Source organism: Jaculus jaculus, chromosome 23 (genome assembly GCF_020740685.1).
Source record: "Jaculus jaculus isolate mJacJac1 chromosome 23, mJacJac1.mat.Y.cur, whole genome shotgun sequence".
Taxonomy (NCBI): Eukaryota; Metazoa; Chordata; class Mammalia; order Rodentia; family Dipodidae; genus Jaculus; species Jaculus jaculus.
The window spans coordinates 4536558-4551140 of NC_059124.1; the positions used below are offsets into that span (position 1 = coordinate 4536558).

At 50.4% G+C, this 14583-nt stretch overlaps 1 protein-coding gene across 1 annotated transcript in view; it reads left to right on the plus strand.

Annotated features, from left to right (window-relative positions):
- Ybx3 (Y-box binding protein 3) overlaps window positions 1-14583 on the plus strand; it is a 77724-nt gene that overhangs the window by 44862 nt on the left and 18279 nt on the right. The window contains exons 4-8 of the mRNA XM_045139791.1: window positions 2307-2535; window positions 2618-2808; window positions 6618-6681; window positions 7770-7803; window positions 11910-11999. Of these exons, the coding sequence (XP_044995726.1) occupies window positions 2307-2535; window positions 2618-2808; window positions 6618-6681; window positions 7770-7803; window positions 11910-11999 (608 nt within the window). The remainder of the gene's footprint in view (window positions 1-2306; window positions 2536-2617; window positions 2809-6617; window positions 6682-7769; window positions 7804-11909; window positions 12000-14583) is intronic.

Here is a 14583-nt window from a genome sequence, read left to right on the forward strand (position 1 = left end):
AGAACTAAATCCTGGCTGGCTTTGAACTCACAAAGATCCTTCGTTCTCTACCGCCTGAGTGCTGGGATCAAAGACTGTGCCAACATAGACCATTTTTTATTGTTATTGTTGTTAGTTTGGGCTTGGTGGTGCATGTCTGTAATTCCAACACTCTGGAGACAGAGGCAAAAGGTTCAGTTCAGGACCAGCTTCAGCTGCACATTAGTTCAAGGCTGGCCTACATGTCTCAAGAAAACAAAGCAAGCAAACAAACAACAACCAAAAAAAAAAAAAAAAAAAAAAAGGAGGGCTGGAGAGATGGCTTAGCGGTTAAGCGCTTGCCTGTGAAGCCTAAGGACCCCAGTTCGAGGCTCGGTTCCCCAGGTCCCACGTTAGCCAGATGCACAAGGGGGCGCACGCGTCTGGAGTTCGGTTGCAGTGGCTGGAAGCCCTGGCGCGCCCATTCTCTCTCTCTCCCTCTACCTGTCTTTCTCTGTCTGTCGCTCTCAAATAAATAAATAAATAAAAATATTTAAAAAAAAAAAAAAAAGGAAAGCTCTTGAACTGGAAGAGTTGAGCTCCTCTCGTACTTTTTTCCTTGTGATCCGATTCAGCATGGTTAGTGGTGTGGTTAGCATCTTGCTGCAGAAGAAAGGACCTTCCGCCACTGCAAACAAACTCCAGACGCATGTGCCACCTTGTGCATCTGACTTACGTGGGACCTGGGGAATTGAGTCCTTTGGTTTTGCAGGCAAAATTAACCACTAAGCCAACTCTCCAGCCCCCCAAAGTACATTCTTAATTACATGTTAACAGCTCAGCCTGTTACCTTTAACTTGGTGTAAACTCTGCGTTTGCATTAATTCCCTAAGGTCTAGACCTCAATATTCTCAACATGTCAAATAGTCTCAAAAGGTTTTTGCTTGTTCTTGTTTTTTTTAACATTCTTTTTTTTTAAAGAGATATAACCTTTTATTTATTTATTTATTTGAGTGTGACAGAGAAAGACACACACACACACACACACACACACACACAGAGAGAGAGAGAGAGAGAGAGAGAGAGAGAATGGGCGCGCCAGGGCCTCCAGCCTCTGCTAACGAACTCCAGAGGCGTGCGCCCCCTTGTGCATCTGGCTAACGTGGGTCCTGGGGAATCGAGCCTTGAACCGGGGTTCATAGGCTTCACCGGCAAGCGCTTAACCGCTAAGCCATCTCTCCAGCCCTTGTTCTTGTTTTTTAATTATTTTGAGACAGGGTCTCAGTGTGTGGTGCCAGGTGCAACAACCCAGCCCGCCTCCGCCCCACGGATTACAGATGAGAACCACCAGCCCTGGCTTACACCAGTTCTTTCTTGGCTTGCTTTTAGGAGACACAGGGTATGGACTGTAGCTCAGACTGACCTGGAATTCACAGCACACCAACCCTCCTACCTTGGTCTCTGTTGGGATTAGCGTGCTTTACACCAGTGTTTGTTTTTTTAGCCAGAGAGAGAATTGTCACACCAGGGCCTGTAATCGACCTCCAGATGTGTGCGCCACGTAGTGGACGTGTGTAACTTTGCACACTTGCGTCACCTTGCATCTGGCTTATGTGGGTTCTGGGGAGCCAAACATGGGTCCATAGACGTTGCAGGCAAGCACCTTAACCGCTAAGCCAGGGTTCTTTTTTAAAAATATATTTTATTTTATACTTGGAAATAGGAAGAGAGAGAGAGACGGCGGGAAGGAGAGAGAAAGACTGTACGAATGGGTGCTCTGGGCTCTCTTGCCTCTGTAACTGAGCTCCAGACGCATGCACCACTTTGCGCCTCGGGCCTTCCTGTGGCAGTCGAACTCGGGCTGTCAAACTTTTGCAAGCGAGCGCCTTTAAGCAGGCGTCTCCCCACCCTCGCTGCAGCTCTTCATTGCTGCACCAGGAATAGTTCTCTGGGTTTTTGATAAGTATCGAATGAATCAACAACGTCAAACGCTTTCTACAGGCAACTGAAGCCAGCCTTACAGAGACAGAGAGAGAGAGAGAGAGACAGACAGACAGACGGAGGGAGGGAGGGAGGGGAGGAGAGAGGAAAGGATGCTCCACCTTGCAAACGTGTGTCTCGGGTGGGCGACGCCTTCCCATGTGCAGGGCGGTAGGGGGGGGTGGTCCCGGGATGACGCCCACACCTGCCGGTCCCTCCCCGTCCCCGGGCGCGCGTGTGCGCCGTGGCCCTACCACGTGTTTCCCTCCCTCTCTCTCTCTCTCTCTCTCTCTCTCTCTCTCTCTCTCTCTCTCTCTCTCTCTCGCTCGCTCTCTCCCTTTGCCAAGGGCACGGGGCGCCTTTAAAAGGTCCTGACGGCGCCCCGCCCCGCCGGGCCGGCGTGCCCGCCCTCTCCCGGGGCGCGCCCAGAGCCCGGCCCGGCGCGGGGCCATCTTCGGGGCAGCCAGGCCGCCGCGCGCCCCGCTCGAGCCTCGCCGCCCGCCGCCCGCCGCCGCCGCCGCCGCCGCCCCGCGCGATCCGCACCGGCCCCGCAGCGAGCGAGCCCGCGCCCCGGCCGCAACCGCCGCCAACCGCCCAGCGAGCCGCCGCCGGAGCCAGACGAGGCGGCATGAGCGAGGCGGCCGAGGCCCCCGGCGTCCCCGGCAGCGCCCCCCGGCAGCTGCGGCCCCGCCGTCCCGCACGCCGCGGCCGCCGACCCGGAGCCCGCGCCCCCGGCCCCGGCGCCCGCCGCGATGCTCGCGGGGAGCCCCGGGGGCGACGCGGTCCCCGCCGCCGCCGCCGCCCCCGCCACCGCAGCGCCGGCCCCGGCAGCTCCCGCCGGCGGCGAGGACGCGGAGAAGAAAGTTCTCGGTGAGCGTCACTCACTCGTGGGCCCCGGGGCCGCGGGCCGTGCCGGCGGCTCCGCCGGGGATTCGAACTCGCGGCGTGCCCGAGCTCCGCCCCCCCCCCTTTGCGCTTCTGCTTCCGGAAGCTCAGCTGGGACGGGTGGGGGGCGGATGGAGGTTGGGGGGGACCGCCGGCTTCGCATCTGCACCCCGAGGAGGGCATTTCCTGAGACGGGGAGGGAGGCTCGGGAAGGCGCCCCGGGGCTGTCGGCTCTGCCCGGCAGGGAGGGAGGGACAGAGGGACAGGTGTCTGTCTGTCCCCGACGCCCTTTCTCTCTTGGGCTTGGGAAACACGCCATGCGTCTGTCGGGCCCCGTGCCGGCCTGGGGATGTTGCAATCCGCCTCCCGAGAAGCTCGGGTCTCGGGTCCGGGGGTCCCCCCTCCCCCGGCCCCACCCCGCCCCCGCCGCCCCTTTTCCGCGCGCACCGGTGCACAGAGCCCCCCAGTTGTGCGCCGGGAGCTGCGCTGCTTCCCCTGGCCGGGACTGGGGGAAACGCACGTGGTGTGGCAGCTGAGAAAACTTGGTCGGAAGTGGAGGATGACGTTTGTCCGAAACATGGTTACCTTGGGACTTGTAACTTAGGAGGGGAAACAGGAAGAGGACCAGTTGATCTGGGGGCGGGAAGAAAGGGATTCTCTGGTGGTGGCTGGTTTTGTCACCCTCTTAAGGAACGCCCCGTGGGAGGCCTTGCACCTTGCACCAGCCTGCTGAGCAGGTGGGTGAGTGAGCGCCCTAAAGTGGGGTGTGTGTGTGTGTGTGTTTATCATTCGCTCTTTGCAAAACGAAGGAAGGTTAACAGATGGTGTAGGATGCTTCCAAAATCTTCCCTCTCCTGGGTGGGGCCGGCCAGTCTGTCTGTCTGTCTATCTGTCGGATTCCTATTCCTTGACACTTACAGGGAGAAAAAAAAAAAATGGAGGGACTAATGTGAAAGAAACCCCTTAACCCGTTTCGGGGTGCCCCGCCTCGAGAGGCCGCCTTTCCTGTGGTGTTCTACGAGGCCTTTTTATTCAACAGCATGTTTTAAAGATCTTGAGTGTGGCACGGTGACACTTTCCAAAGTAAGTGCAGCTTGGAGCGCTTCCATGCAAAACTTGAGAGAGCCACAGCTTCATGCCACGGTCGGGTCCCAGGCTCTTAATGCCACCCTCTGTGCGAGCTGACGAAATTCCACAGGCTCCCACTTGCCCCTTGTGCCTTCTGTGATAAGGAAAGCACGTAGCCTAGGTAAGGATGGATGAAGATAACTGCAGGGGGATTTCCTCAATCACCAGCAAGTTCCTTTGTTTCTGCCAAGTCCCTGGTGATGAGTGTTAGGTCTTTCCACTCAAAAGTCCAGACTCGCAGGATGAAGGATGGCCTCGCGCTGACCCTTCAACACCGCTTGTGTCCACCCGTCCAGTGAGCTCGGCCACCCCCTGGCCTTTGCCAAGCAGACACATGGTGCCTACGATGATGCCGACGCAGTGCCGGCTGAGATGGGCATCTGCTCTTGGACGCTCCCATTTTGCCATTTTGCTCGGTGCAGCTGGGCCTTAACTGCTTTGTGGCACATAGTCCGGAAAAACATTGCACGAGGCCAAAAGAACTTTATTAAAGCAAGGCTTGTGGCCTTCTGCCCTCCTCCTCCTCCACGAACTTTTTCCCAGTTGTGCTTGAATTTGTTTACGGTTCTAAAACAAAGTGTGAATGGATTTGTTTGGCTGTGTGAGCTCCTTGGAAATACTTGTGGAATTAGTATTTACTACACTGAGAAGTAAAAATAACCTTAGGCCTGGAAAGCAGTTTTGACTTGAGTCGATTCTCATCTTTCCCCCTATTACTCATACTGCCTTTGCTTTATGAGTTTGTTTTCTGAGGTAGGATCTCATGTAGTCCAGGTGGGCTTTGAATTCACCGTGTAGGGGAGGGGGACCTTAAGTCGCTGGTCCTCCTGCCTCCAACTCCCAAGTGCGGGGTTCCGGCGTGCAGCGCCGTGCCCGGGTAGCGCTGCCCTTCTGTTCCCCATGATCCTTTCATATGTGACTGTCGAAAGACATTGCCAGGGACGTGCCACTTCTATAGAGAAATCCACGTCCGTGCTTTCCCACGCGTCTCGCTTTCTCCCCAAGAGCCTCTTCTCCTAATTCTAGTTTTGAAGTGTGACCTTGTGAAACAGACCAAGTAGATTAGAAACAAGTTAAATCGAGCTAGGTTCATAGAAAAGGCCAAGTTTGAGTCCCACCAAGGGCAGGTGCCCAAACCCATCCCTGAGGTGGAGAGCTTCATCCTGTGTTGATTGTAAGCCCAGAGACGTGTTATATGCATAGCAAGACAGCATCCGTTTTGGTGGTAGTCGGGACTCCTGATCAGCCTGCATTTGGCAACTGGACAGGTCTGTGTCTTTGTAGGTCTGGTTATTAACAAGGAGCTATTTTGAGTCGCTCATGAAAGTCTCCCTAGCATTTCAAATTGTGAACATCTACACCATCTGTCATTGTGGCTTCTCCTTTGTACACGTGAGAGAATTTTGTGGAATGTGGGGTTTTGTTTGGATTGTGTGTTTTTTTTAAGTTATTTTTATTTATTTATTTATGACAGGGTAAAGGGGGGAGAGAATGGGCACACCAGGGCCCCAAGGCACTGCAGACGAACTCCATATGCATGTGCCACCTTGTGCATCTGCCTTACCATGGGTTCTGGGGAATCGAACCCAGGTCCTTAGGCTTTCCCGGCAAGCGCCATAACCACTAAAAGCCATCTCTCTTCACCCCAGATTGTGGGTTTTTGTTTGTTGTTTGGGGTACTGGGAATCATATCCTGTACCACTGAGCCACATCTCATATCCCACCCGCCTGGAAATGTATCCCTTTTTGGTTTGGGTTTTTTTTTTTTTTTTTGGGGGGGGGGAGAGGGGTGGAGTGGGCAGTCTCACCTCAGGCTGGCCTCGAACTCCTGATCTTCCTGAAAGTATTGGGGTGACAGGCATGCACCACCACACCCACTTTGGACCTGACTCTTGCTGGGTACCTTTCCTCAAGTGTATTTCTCATACCTTTAATCCCAGCACTAGGGAGGCAGAGGTAGGAGGATCACCATGAGTTCAAGGTCACCCTGAGACTATAGTGAATTCCAGGTCAGCCTGGGCTAGAGTGAGACCCTACCTCAAAAAACAAAACAAACAAACAACAACAACAACAACAAAAAAAAAACCACAACTCTGCAAAGTCTCACCAACAGAATGAATCAAGGAGAGGATAGGATATCTTAGCTAGAAATCAAGGTGGCAGATCTAGAACATTCCAACAAGAAGAAAGGTAAACTAATAGGAAGGTATGAGTGGGAATTGTAAGACATTTTTTACAATGCCACCTTGAGACTACATAGTGAATTCCAGGTCAGCCTGAGTCAGAGTGAGACCCTACCTCGAAAAACCAAAAAAAGAAAAAGAAAAACAGGAAGAGGCCATACACCAGAAATGGAATTGCTGTAGCCCAGAGCCTGCGTGCATAATCCCCCAGATGTGAAGATGAGGCGAAGCTGCTTTCCTTCAAAATTATTGCAGAATTTTTTAGGCTTCTGAGCACTCCTTAAGACACCAGTGATCATGTAACAAGGAAGAGATGTTTTTTAGTCTTTCAAAAGCCAGCTACTTATCATAACAAGCTTCTCTTTTTCAGTGTCTTTTGAGATTCAGCTGTTAATGGTTTACTGGGCGCGCTTTGGCTTCAGTGATAGGAGCTTTATCTCTTTGTAGGTCAGATGCTAACATATCTGCTTAATCTTATTTTAGCCACCAAAGTCCTTGGCACTGTCAAGTGGTTCAACGTCAGGAATGGCTATGGATTTATAAACCGGTACGTTTCTCCCTCTGCATGTTTGCAAGTTTACACTCAAGTTGTGTTACCAGCACTTTTAAGCCCACTATCCTGTTTAATTGATGGGTTGTGTACGTTAAGCTACTGGTCACTAAATATTAATTACAACACATATTTCCAGAATACTAATAAATATACACTTTCTCCTATAGTCTAATCATTAAAAGAAAAACAGAAGCCAGGCGTGGTGGCGCGTGCCTTTAATCTCAGCACTGTGGGGGGGGGGGGTCAGAGGTAGGAGGATCACCGTGAGTTCGAGGCCCCCTTGAGACTACATAGTGAATTCCAGGTCAGCCTGAGCCAGAGTGAGACCCTGCCTCGAAAAATCAAAAAAAAAAAAGAAAAAGAAAAACAGGAAGAGGCCATACTCCAGAAATGGAATTGCTATAGCCCAGAGCCCGCGTGCATAATCCCCCAGATGTGAAGATGAGGCGAAGCTGCTTGCCTTCAGCCACACCTGACTGAGGGCGGAGCTGCCTTGGCTCCATCACCTCAGTCCTGCTGGGTCCAGGTCCTCCGAGGAAACTGGCGTCTTCTCTAACGCAGGATAAATTATGACCATATAGGGCTGGAGGAGGACTGCAGTCTGCTGTGGGAGACTTGGGGTGTTTTCACGGGATATAGTGGTTTTCTCTGTCTTTTCTGCTACTTAGAGCAAGTGTGTCCCATGTCTCCCTTGTCTGCTTGGGTGGGGTAGTGGGAGAACTGTTTTAGGTTTCAGTGTAAGGAGAGCCTGGCTCACAGCTGTGCCCTGTCCTTTTGACTGTCCCGGTTTGCTTTTGCTGGGGAAGAATTTAGGGCTCTGATTACATGCCGTGTGGTTCAGGAAGACAGGAAAGACGTGTTTGTGTTTGTAATGCAACATGGAGGGCGAAGTGGGTCCCTGCAAGAGTTAAAAAGTTTCGTGAGGATTGGCTCTGGATGTCTGAGTTTAGGAAATAAAATTTGTTGTATTTATTGGTTAAAATGCATTGGTTTTTGTAAGCTCCTATACAGCGTTCAGTCCCTTTAATTGTGATTTTTTAATTTTTATTTTATTTTATTTTATTTTTTTGTCTCTCAAACAGAAATGACACCAAAGAAGATGTGTTTGTACATCAGGTAAGCAACAGGGGTGCCTCAGTCAAGTCCTGCAAATGGCTCTACGAGTCTCCTGTTTCTTTCTTGGGCTTACCTTGGCATGAGAACTCCGTTCAGCATTTTTATCTTACCGTCCCCATGGTGCGGTTCCTCATGTGTGGCTGGCACCAACCTTGCTTTTTGCCTCGGCTGGCTGGCACTGGAGGCTCCTGACCGAAGTAAACAGCGCCGAGAAACAGAAGGTCAGGGTGTTTCTGTCCCCGAAGGGAGAAGGCTTCCAGTCCCCGGGGCAGCCCTCCCCCTGGGCCACATGGGCCCGGCACACGGCCTGGTCCCGGGCCCCACCTCCCTGGCCATGTGAAAGAAACGTGGAGAAAACTCGGGTAGGGTAGGAAGTCCACTGTCTCATCTTCCCGATGCTTTGCTTTATTGACGGGGTGAAGAGAAGTTACGCCCCTCCGCATGTGTTCCCTGTGTGTTTGCAGTGAGTTGTCTGGACTAGGTGTGATGGCCCGAGCCGGATGGCACTGAGGATGGACGTGTGGCAGGCATGCCAACCTGCAGGCCCAGAATGCCAAGGTTTTCAGTGTTTCTGTTTCCTTCCGCTTTGTTTGGCACTTGGGCATTGCCACATCTCAAAAGCCCTGGCTGTTCTTTTCTTAAACCGATCGTATGATTTGAGCCCTGCCGAATGTCTTTCTGTTGTGCGTGGGTCATTAAATCGGAATAGATTTGTTAAAGCGCCCTGTCGTTAAGTCAGGACAGACTGCAAAAGCCGAGTTTTTCTTGTCACACCCGGGGTTAAGGACTTGTTGCCTGACTCCTGGCAAAAGGCGGTTCTGTGCTGGTGGCCGGCCCCGCTCAGCCTGTGAGGGAGTGACCTGATTCCAGCCCCATGAGCTCCCGTGGTGAGTCACCTCTGGGTGTTGAGGCCTGCCCAGTTGAACAGGAAAAAGGGAACGAGCCAGCAGGGAGGGGCTGGTTAGGGAACGGCTGAGTGTCATGCTGTGTGCGCCTGAATCCTGTCCTGAGCTGCTCTGTGGGTGTGGGTGTGAGTGAGCTCGCTTCCCCCACTTCTTTTCCCCCTCCTCTCCCTCCTACTCAGCAGAGGAAGGGCTGGATTACACATGTCTAATCGCTTTATAAAATAAGGCTGACCTAGTTCCATAGAAACTCTGTGGCCCCTTTAACTGCTTAGAGGTGCCAGCTAAGGAGGAGGGAAGTGGCCAAGTTACACCCGCTCCCAGAAAGAACACCTTCCTTAGCTTTCCAGTGCATTCCCCTGTAGCTGGGGGGGGGGGGGGGGGGGCGAGTGAGCAATGAGCCACCCTAGGAGAAGATGGAAGGACTCACAGATGCTGTGTAGGGATGAGAATTTTCTCTAGCGCCCTCTTTGGGGACTGTTACCTTTGTGATGAATCACTTAACCATGTTTCCTCATCAGTAAAGTAGCTTGGCTGAGAGGCCAGATTGTCACTAACGTTTTTTTTTTCAATTCCTGAGGCAATTTTGTTTATTCATATCATGTGTATATTAGCATAATATTTACAGGCAAATATTTATTCTCCCCTAATATTTTAGTTGCTTTTTTTTATTTTGAGAGAGAGAGAGAGGGCATGCCAGGGCCTTCAGCTGCTGTGAACAAACCCCAGGTGCGCACGCGCCCCCTTGTGGTGCATCTGCGACATTGCACACATGTGTCGCTGTGTCTGGCTACGTGAGACCTGGAGATTTGAACATGAGTCCTTAGGCTTTGCAGGCAAAGGCCTTAGCCGCTAAGCCGTCTCTCCAGCCCTAGTTGCCCTTTTTGCTGTTCATTGGCCTTATACTGTTCATTTATGAGACAGAGTGTCATGTGGCCTTGATCCTGATGTCTCCACTTCCCAAGTACTTAGGGTTACAGACATTGGCCACCACACCCTGAAACACCCACGTTTTTGTTTTGTTTGTTCTTTAAATGGCATTTATGAGAGAGAGCCTTCTGCCACTGCATATGGAATCGATACATGTGCCACTTTCTTTAGGTGGGTACTGGGGAGTTGAGCCCTTGAAAGAAATCACTTTTAACCTCTGAGCCGTCTCTGCAGCCTTGATTTTTGTTTTTATGAGGCAGGGTCTCACTGTAGTCCAGGATGGTCAGGAACTCATTCTGTAGCCCAGAATGGCCTCAAACTCATAGGGATGTTTCTACTTTTGCCCTTTTTAATTAAAAAAAAAATTATTGACAATGTCCATAATTACAGACAAAATCTCATGGTAATGCCCTCCCTCCCTCCCCCCACTTTCCCCTTTGAAACTCCACTCTCTATCATATCCCCTCCCCCTCTCAATCAGCCTCTCTTTCATTTTGATGTCATGATCTTTTCCTCTTATTATGATGGTCTTGTGTAGGTAGCGTCAGGCACTGTGAGGTCATGGATATCCAGGCCATTCTGTGTCTGGAGAAGCACATTGTAAGGAAACCTACCCTTCCTTTGGCTCTTAAATTCTTTTCATCACGGCTTCTGCAGTGGACCCTGAGGCTTGGAAGGTGTGATAGAGATGTCTCAGCGCTGAGCACTCCTCTGTCACTTCTCAGCACTGTGGTGCCTTCTGAGTCATCCCAATGTCACCACTATCTGAAAAGAGAAGGTTCCCTAACCAAAAGTGAGTATATTAGCATTAATATACAGGTATGAACATTAAGGAAAGAACTTCCCAGGTAGTTTGGTGAGCACAGTATATATACTTAGAGCCACCATATCCAGCTTGACACACACACATTTTAAAAATGATTTTGAAGTGAGCGGTTTCTCTCATCAGTAAGCCTCTATACCTAGAACACTCCTGTGTATCTATGTCAGATACGGAGGCATCTTTCACCCTTAAAGCTGCAGTGCAAACCCAGGCGGTTCATGGCTTGACCTAACTGATGGAGCCAGTGTTTCTTCTTCTTTTGGCGTGTGTGTGGGTGTGCCTGGGCCACTGTGTGCAGGTCTGCGTATGGCAGTCAGAGGACAGCTTCAGGTGTCAGTCTTCCTCTTCCATCTTGTTTGCGTCAGAGTTTCTCAGTGTTAGCCAGGCTGTTCCATAGGTTTCTGGGAGACTCTGCCCTTACCCGCTGGCATTGCAGACACCTGGTACAGCACCCAGCTCATAGGTGGGTGCCAGGGATCCAAACTCAGGTGCTTACACTTGTGTGGTGGGTGTGTAACCACTGAGTTCTCTTCCCAGTGTCATGACTAAGTGACCAGCACACAGACGCTCTCCATAATTGCTGTGCTCTTTATTCCGCATCAAGATAAATTTTGAAATACCCACAAATCAAGAAAGATATGTGAACCGTACTTGTGGAGAACTGTTTGTTTGTTTGGGCAGTCCACACTAGTGGGTGAATGGATGATTTTTTTTTTTTTATGTTACTTTTTATTTGTTGGAGAAAGAGAAAGAGGCAGATAGAGAGAGAGAGGGTGTGCCAGAGCCTCCAGCCACTGCAAGTGAATTCCAGACACATGCGCTGTCTTATGCATCTGGCTTATGTGTGTCCTGGGAAATCAAACCTGGGTCCTTAGGCTTCACAAGCAAACATCTTAATTGCTAAACCATCTCCCCAAGCCAGGACAATTTTTTTTTCAAGGTAGGGTCTCACTGTTGCCCAGGCTGACCTGGAGTTCACTACGTATTCTTACGGTGGCCTTGAACTCATGGCTAACCTCCTACTTAGGCCTCCTGAGTGCTGGGACTAAAGGTGTGCACCACCACACCCAGCTTGTTTGTTGTTGTTGTTTGTTTTGTTTCAATAATAATAGATGGGCAGTTTCCTTTATTTAAGTTCTTTTTTATATTTTATTCTTATTTATTAGACAGATGGGGGTGGGATGAATGGGCACACCAGGGCCTCCAGCCACTGCAAACAAACCCCAGACGCATGTGCCACCTTGTGCATCTGGCCTACTTGGGTCCTGGAGAATCGAACCGGGGTCCTTAGGCTTCACAGGCAAACGTCTTAACCGCTAAGCCATCTCTCCAGCCCCTAGATGGGCGTTCTCTTCATGTTGACCCCAGTTAGGCTGAAACTGATGAAAGCCTTCAGTATTGGCCGAACCAGCCTTGAAACGCCTCGAGGTCACTTTCCATTTTATTGACAGACCGCCATCAAGAAGAACAACCCCCGGAAATTCCTCCGCAGCGTGGGCGACGGGGAGACCGTGGAGTTCGATGTGGTCGAAGGGGAGAAGGTGAGAGTGGGAGGCGTGCCAGGGTGCGGGCTCTCATCTAGTTGCGCAAGTGGCTTTTCAGCCCCATGAGTTAATGTTATTTTGGATTTTTAATTTTTTTTTATTTGTATGTTTTAAGTTGTTTATTTATTTATTTGAGAGGGTGAGAGAGAGAGAGAGAATGGGCGCGCCAGGGCCTCCAGCCACTGCAGATGGACTCCAGACGCATGCACCCCCTTGTGCATCTGGCTAACGTGGGTCCTGGAGAATCGAGCCTGGGTTCTTTGGCTTTGCAGGCAGATGCCTTAACCACTAAGCCATCCCTCCAGCCCTTGGATTTTTTTTTTTAATTTTTTTTTCTTCATTTTTATTTATTTGAGAGTGACAGAGACAGAAAGAAGGAGATAGAGAGAGAGAGAGGGAGAGAATGGGCGCGCCAGGGCTTCCAGCCACTGCAAACGAACTCCAGACGCGTGCGCCCCTTTGTGCATCTGGCTAACGTGGGTCCTGGAGAATTGAGCCTCGAACCGGGGTCCTTAGGCTTCACAGGCAAGCGCTTAACCGCTAAGCCATCTCTCCAGCCCGGATTTTTTTTTTAATAGTGAAAATACCATCTTCTGGCTTGCAGTGGCTGCAGACAGCAGTCTGTTGAGTGGTGTGAACAGCCTGTCACTTGTGTGGGTTCCCAGAGGGAGCTGGGGCATATCTTTGCAGCGGGGATTCACGTCCCTCGTCCACACTGTCCCAAGGTGAGGTATGCAGGGTGACTTGGGCAAGCCACAAGGCACAGCAGCCAGAGTTGGCACTAACCAGGTCATGGCCCTCTGCACATAGCGGCAGAGTCAAGAGTAGGTGCTCAGGCTTGGCAGGGCCGGGTTCACGTTCTTTGGTTGATACAAGATCCACATCAAAGACAAGGATCTCTCCAGGTTTGATGCGGGTGAACTTGAAGGCCGGATGCTGGAAGCAGCTCATTCCCCACGACGATGGAGCCAAACACTTGCCCCAGCGATAGCCCCTGGCCTCATGTTGATCCCTCTGGAAAGCTCCACGCTGCCCTTGTGCCCGCCAGCAGAACCTGCGCCCTGTGCTGCTGAGGAGACTAAAGGTTTCAGACTGAGTTAGAAGCACTTGCGCTTACAAACAGCCCAGCAAAGAGTGTTTGAATTTCAGCAAAAGAAAACCTCTTTTGCCAGGTGTGGTAGCGCACGCCTTTAATCCCACACTTGGGAGGCAGAGGTAGGATTGCTGTGAGTTTGAGGTCAGACTGAGACTACGTAGTGAACTCCAGGTCAGCCTGGGCGAAAGTGAGATCCTACCTCAAAAAAAGAAAAAAGAATACCTCTTTTGGTTTGGTGTTGGAAAGCAGAAGACATTTGGGTAGACTGACAGCTTTTTGTTTATAAGTTGTCCATCCAGGAAGTATATGGCTTATCTTGAAGGATAGACACAGATTTTTCTTTTTAAGAAAGAAATGGCCACTTGCAATTTTCTTACACTTTAACAAGCTTTTTTAAAAAAGTATTATTAGACTGGAGAGATGACTCAGCCATTAGAGGCACTTGCTTGCAAAGCCTGATGGCCCAGGTTCAATTCCCCAGTACTTACATGAAGTCATGTATACAAAGTGGCCCATGCACCTGGAGTGGCAGGAATCCCTGGTACACCCATTTTCTCTCTCTCTCCTATCAATGAAGAAATGTTTTAAAAAATTAAATACATAAAGTTATTTTATTTCTTCGTGTGTATGGACACACATGTGCCATGGTACATGTGTGAAAGTCAGAGGACAGCCTTGAAGTGTCTGTTCTTCCTTCCGTGAGACAAGATCTCTTACTGTTGCAAACAAACTAGCTGGTGCATGAATTCTTCAGATCCTCCTGAGTCCAATTTCCACCATTGTAGGCATCATTTTTCATCCAGCTTTACGTGTGTACTGCAGAGGACCGAATCTGTATCAACAGGCTTTGCAAGCAAGAAGGAGCCTTCAACTACTGAGCCATCTCCCCAACCTAGATTGGCTATTTTTTAAATTATTTTTATTTATTTGCCAGCAGAGAAAGAGAGAGGGCATGGACATGTCGAGGCCAACTGCCAGTGCAAATGAACTTCAGATGCATGTGCCCATTGTGCATCTGGCTTCACGTGGGCACTGGGCAATCTTAACAGGGGCCACCAGGCTTTGCAAGCAAGCATCTTTAACCATTGAACCATCTCTCCAGCCCCTCATTTTTTTAATGTTGAAATATTAATGACCTTAAATCTTGATTTTTAATTTTTATTTTATTACTTATTTATTTATTTGAGAGCGACAGATAGAGAAAGAGACAGATAGAGAGAGTGGGCGCGCCAGGGCCTCTGAACACTGCAAACGAACTCCAGACACGTGCGCCCCTTGTGCATCTGGCTGACGTAGGTCCTGGGGAATTGAGCCTCGAGCCGGGGTCCTTAGGCTTCACAGGCAAGCACTTAACCACTAAGCCATCTCTCCAGCCCAAACCTTGATTTTAATGAACAGTGTGTTATAGAAATAAATAAAAGCACAGACAAGGGCTGAAGTCACTATAAAGCTGTGTACGGCGCAGGTGCCCTGGCACGTCCTCAC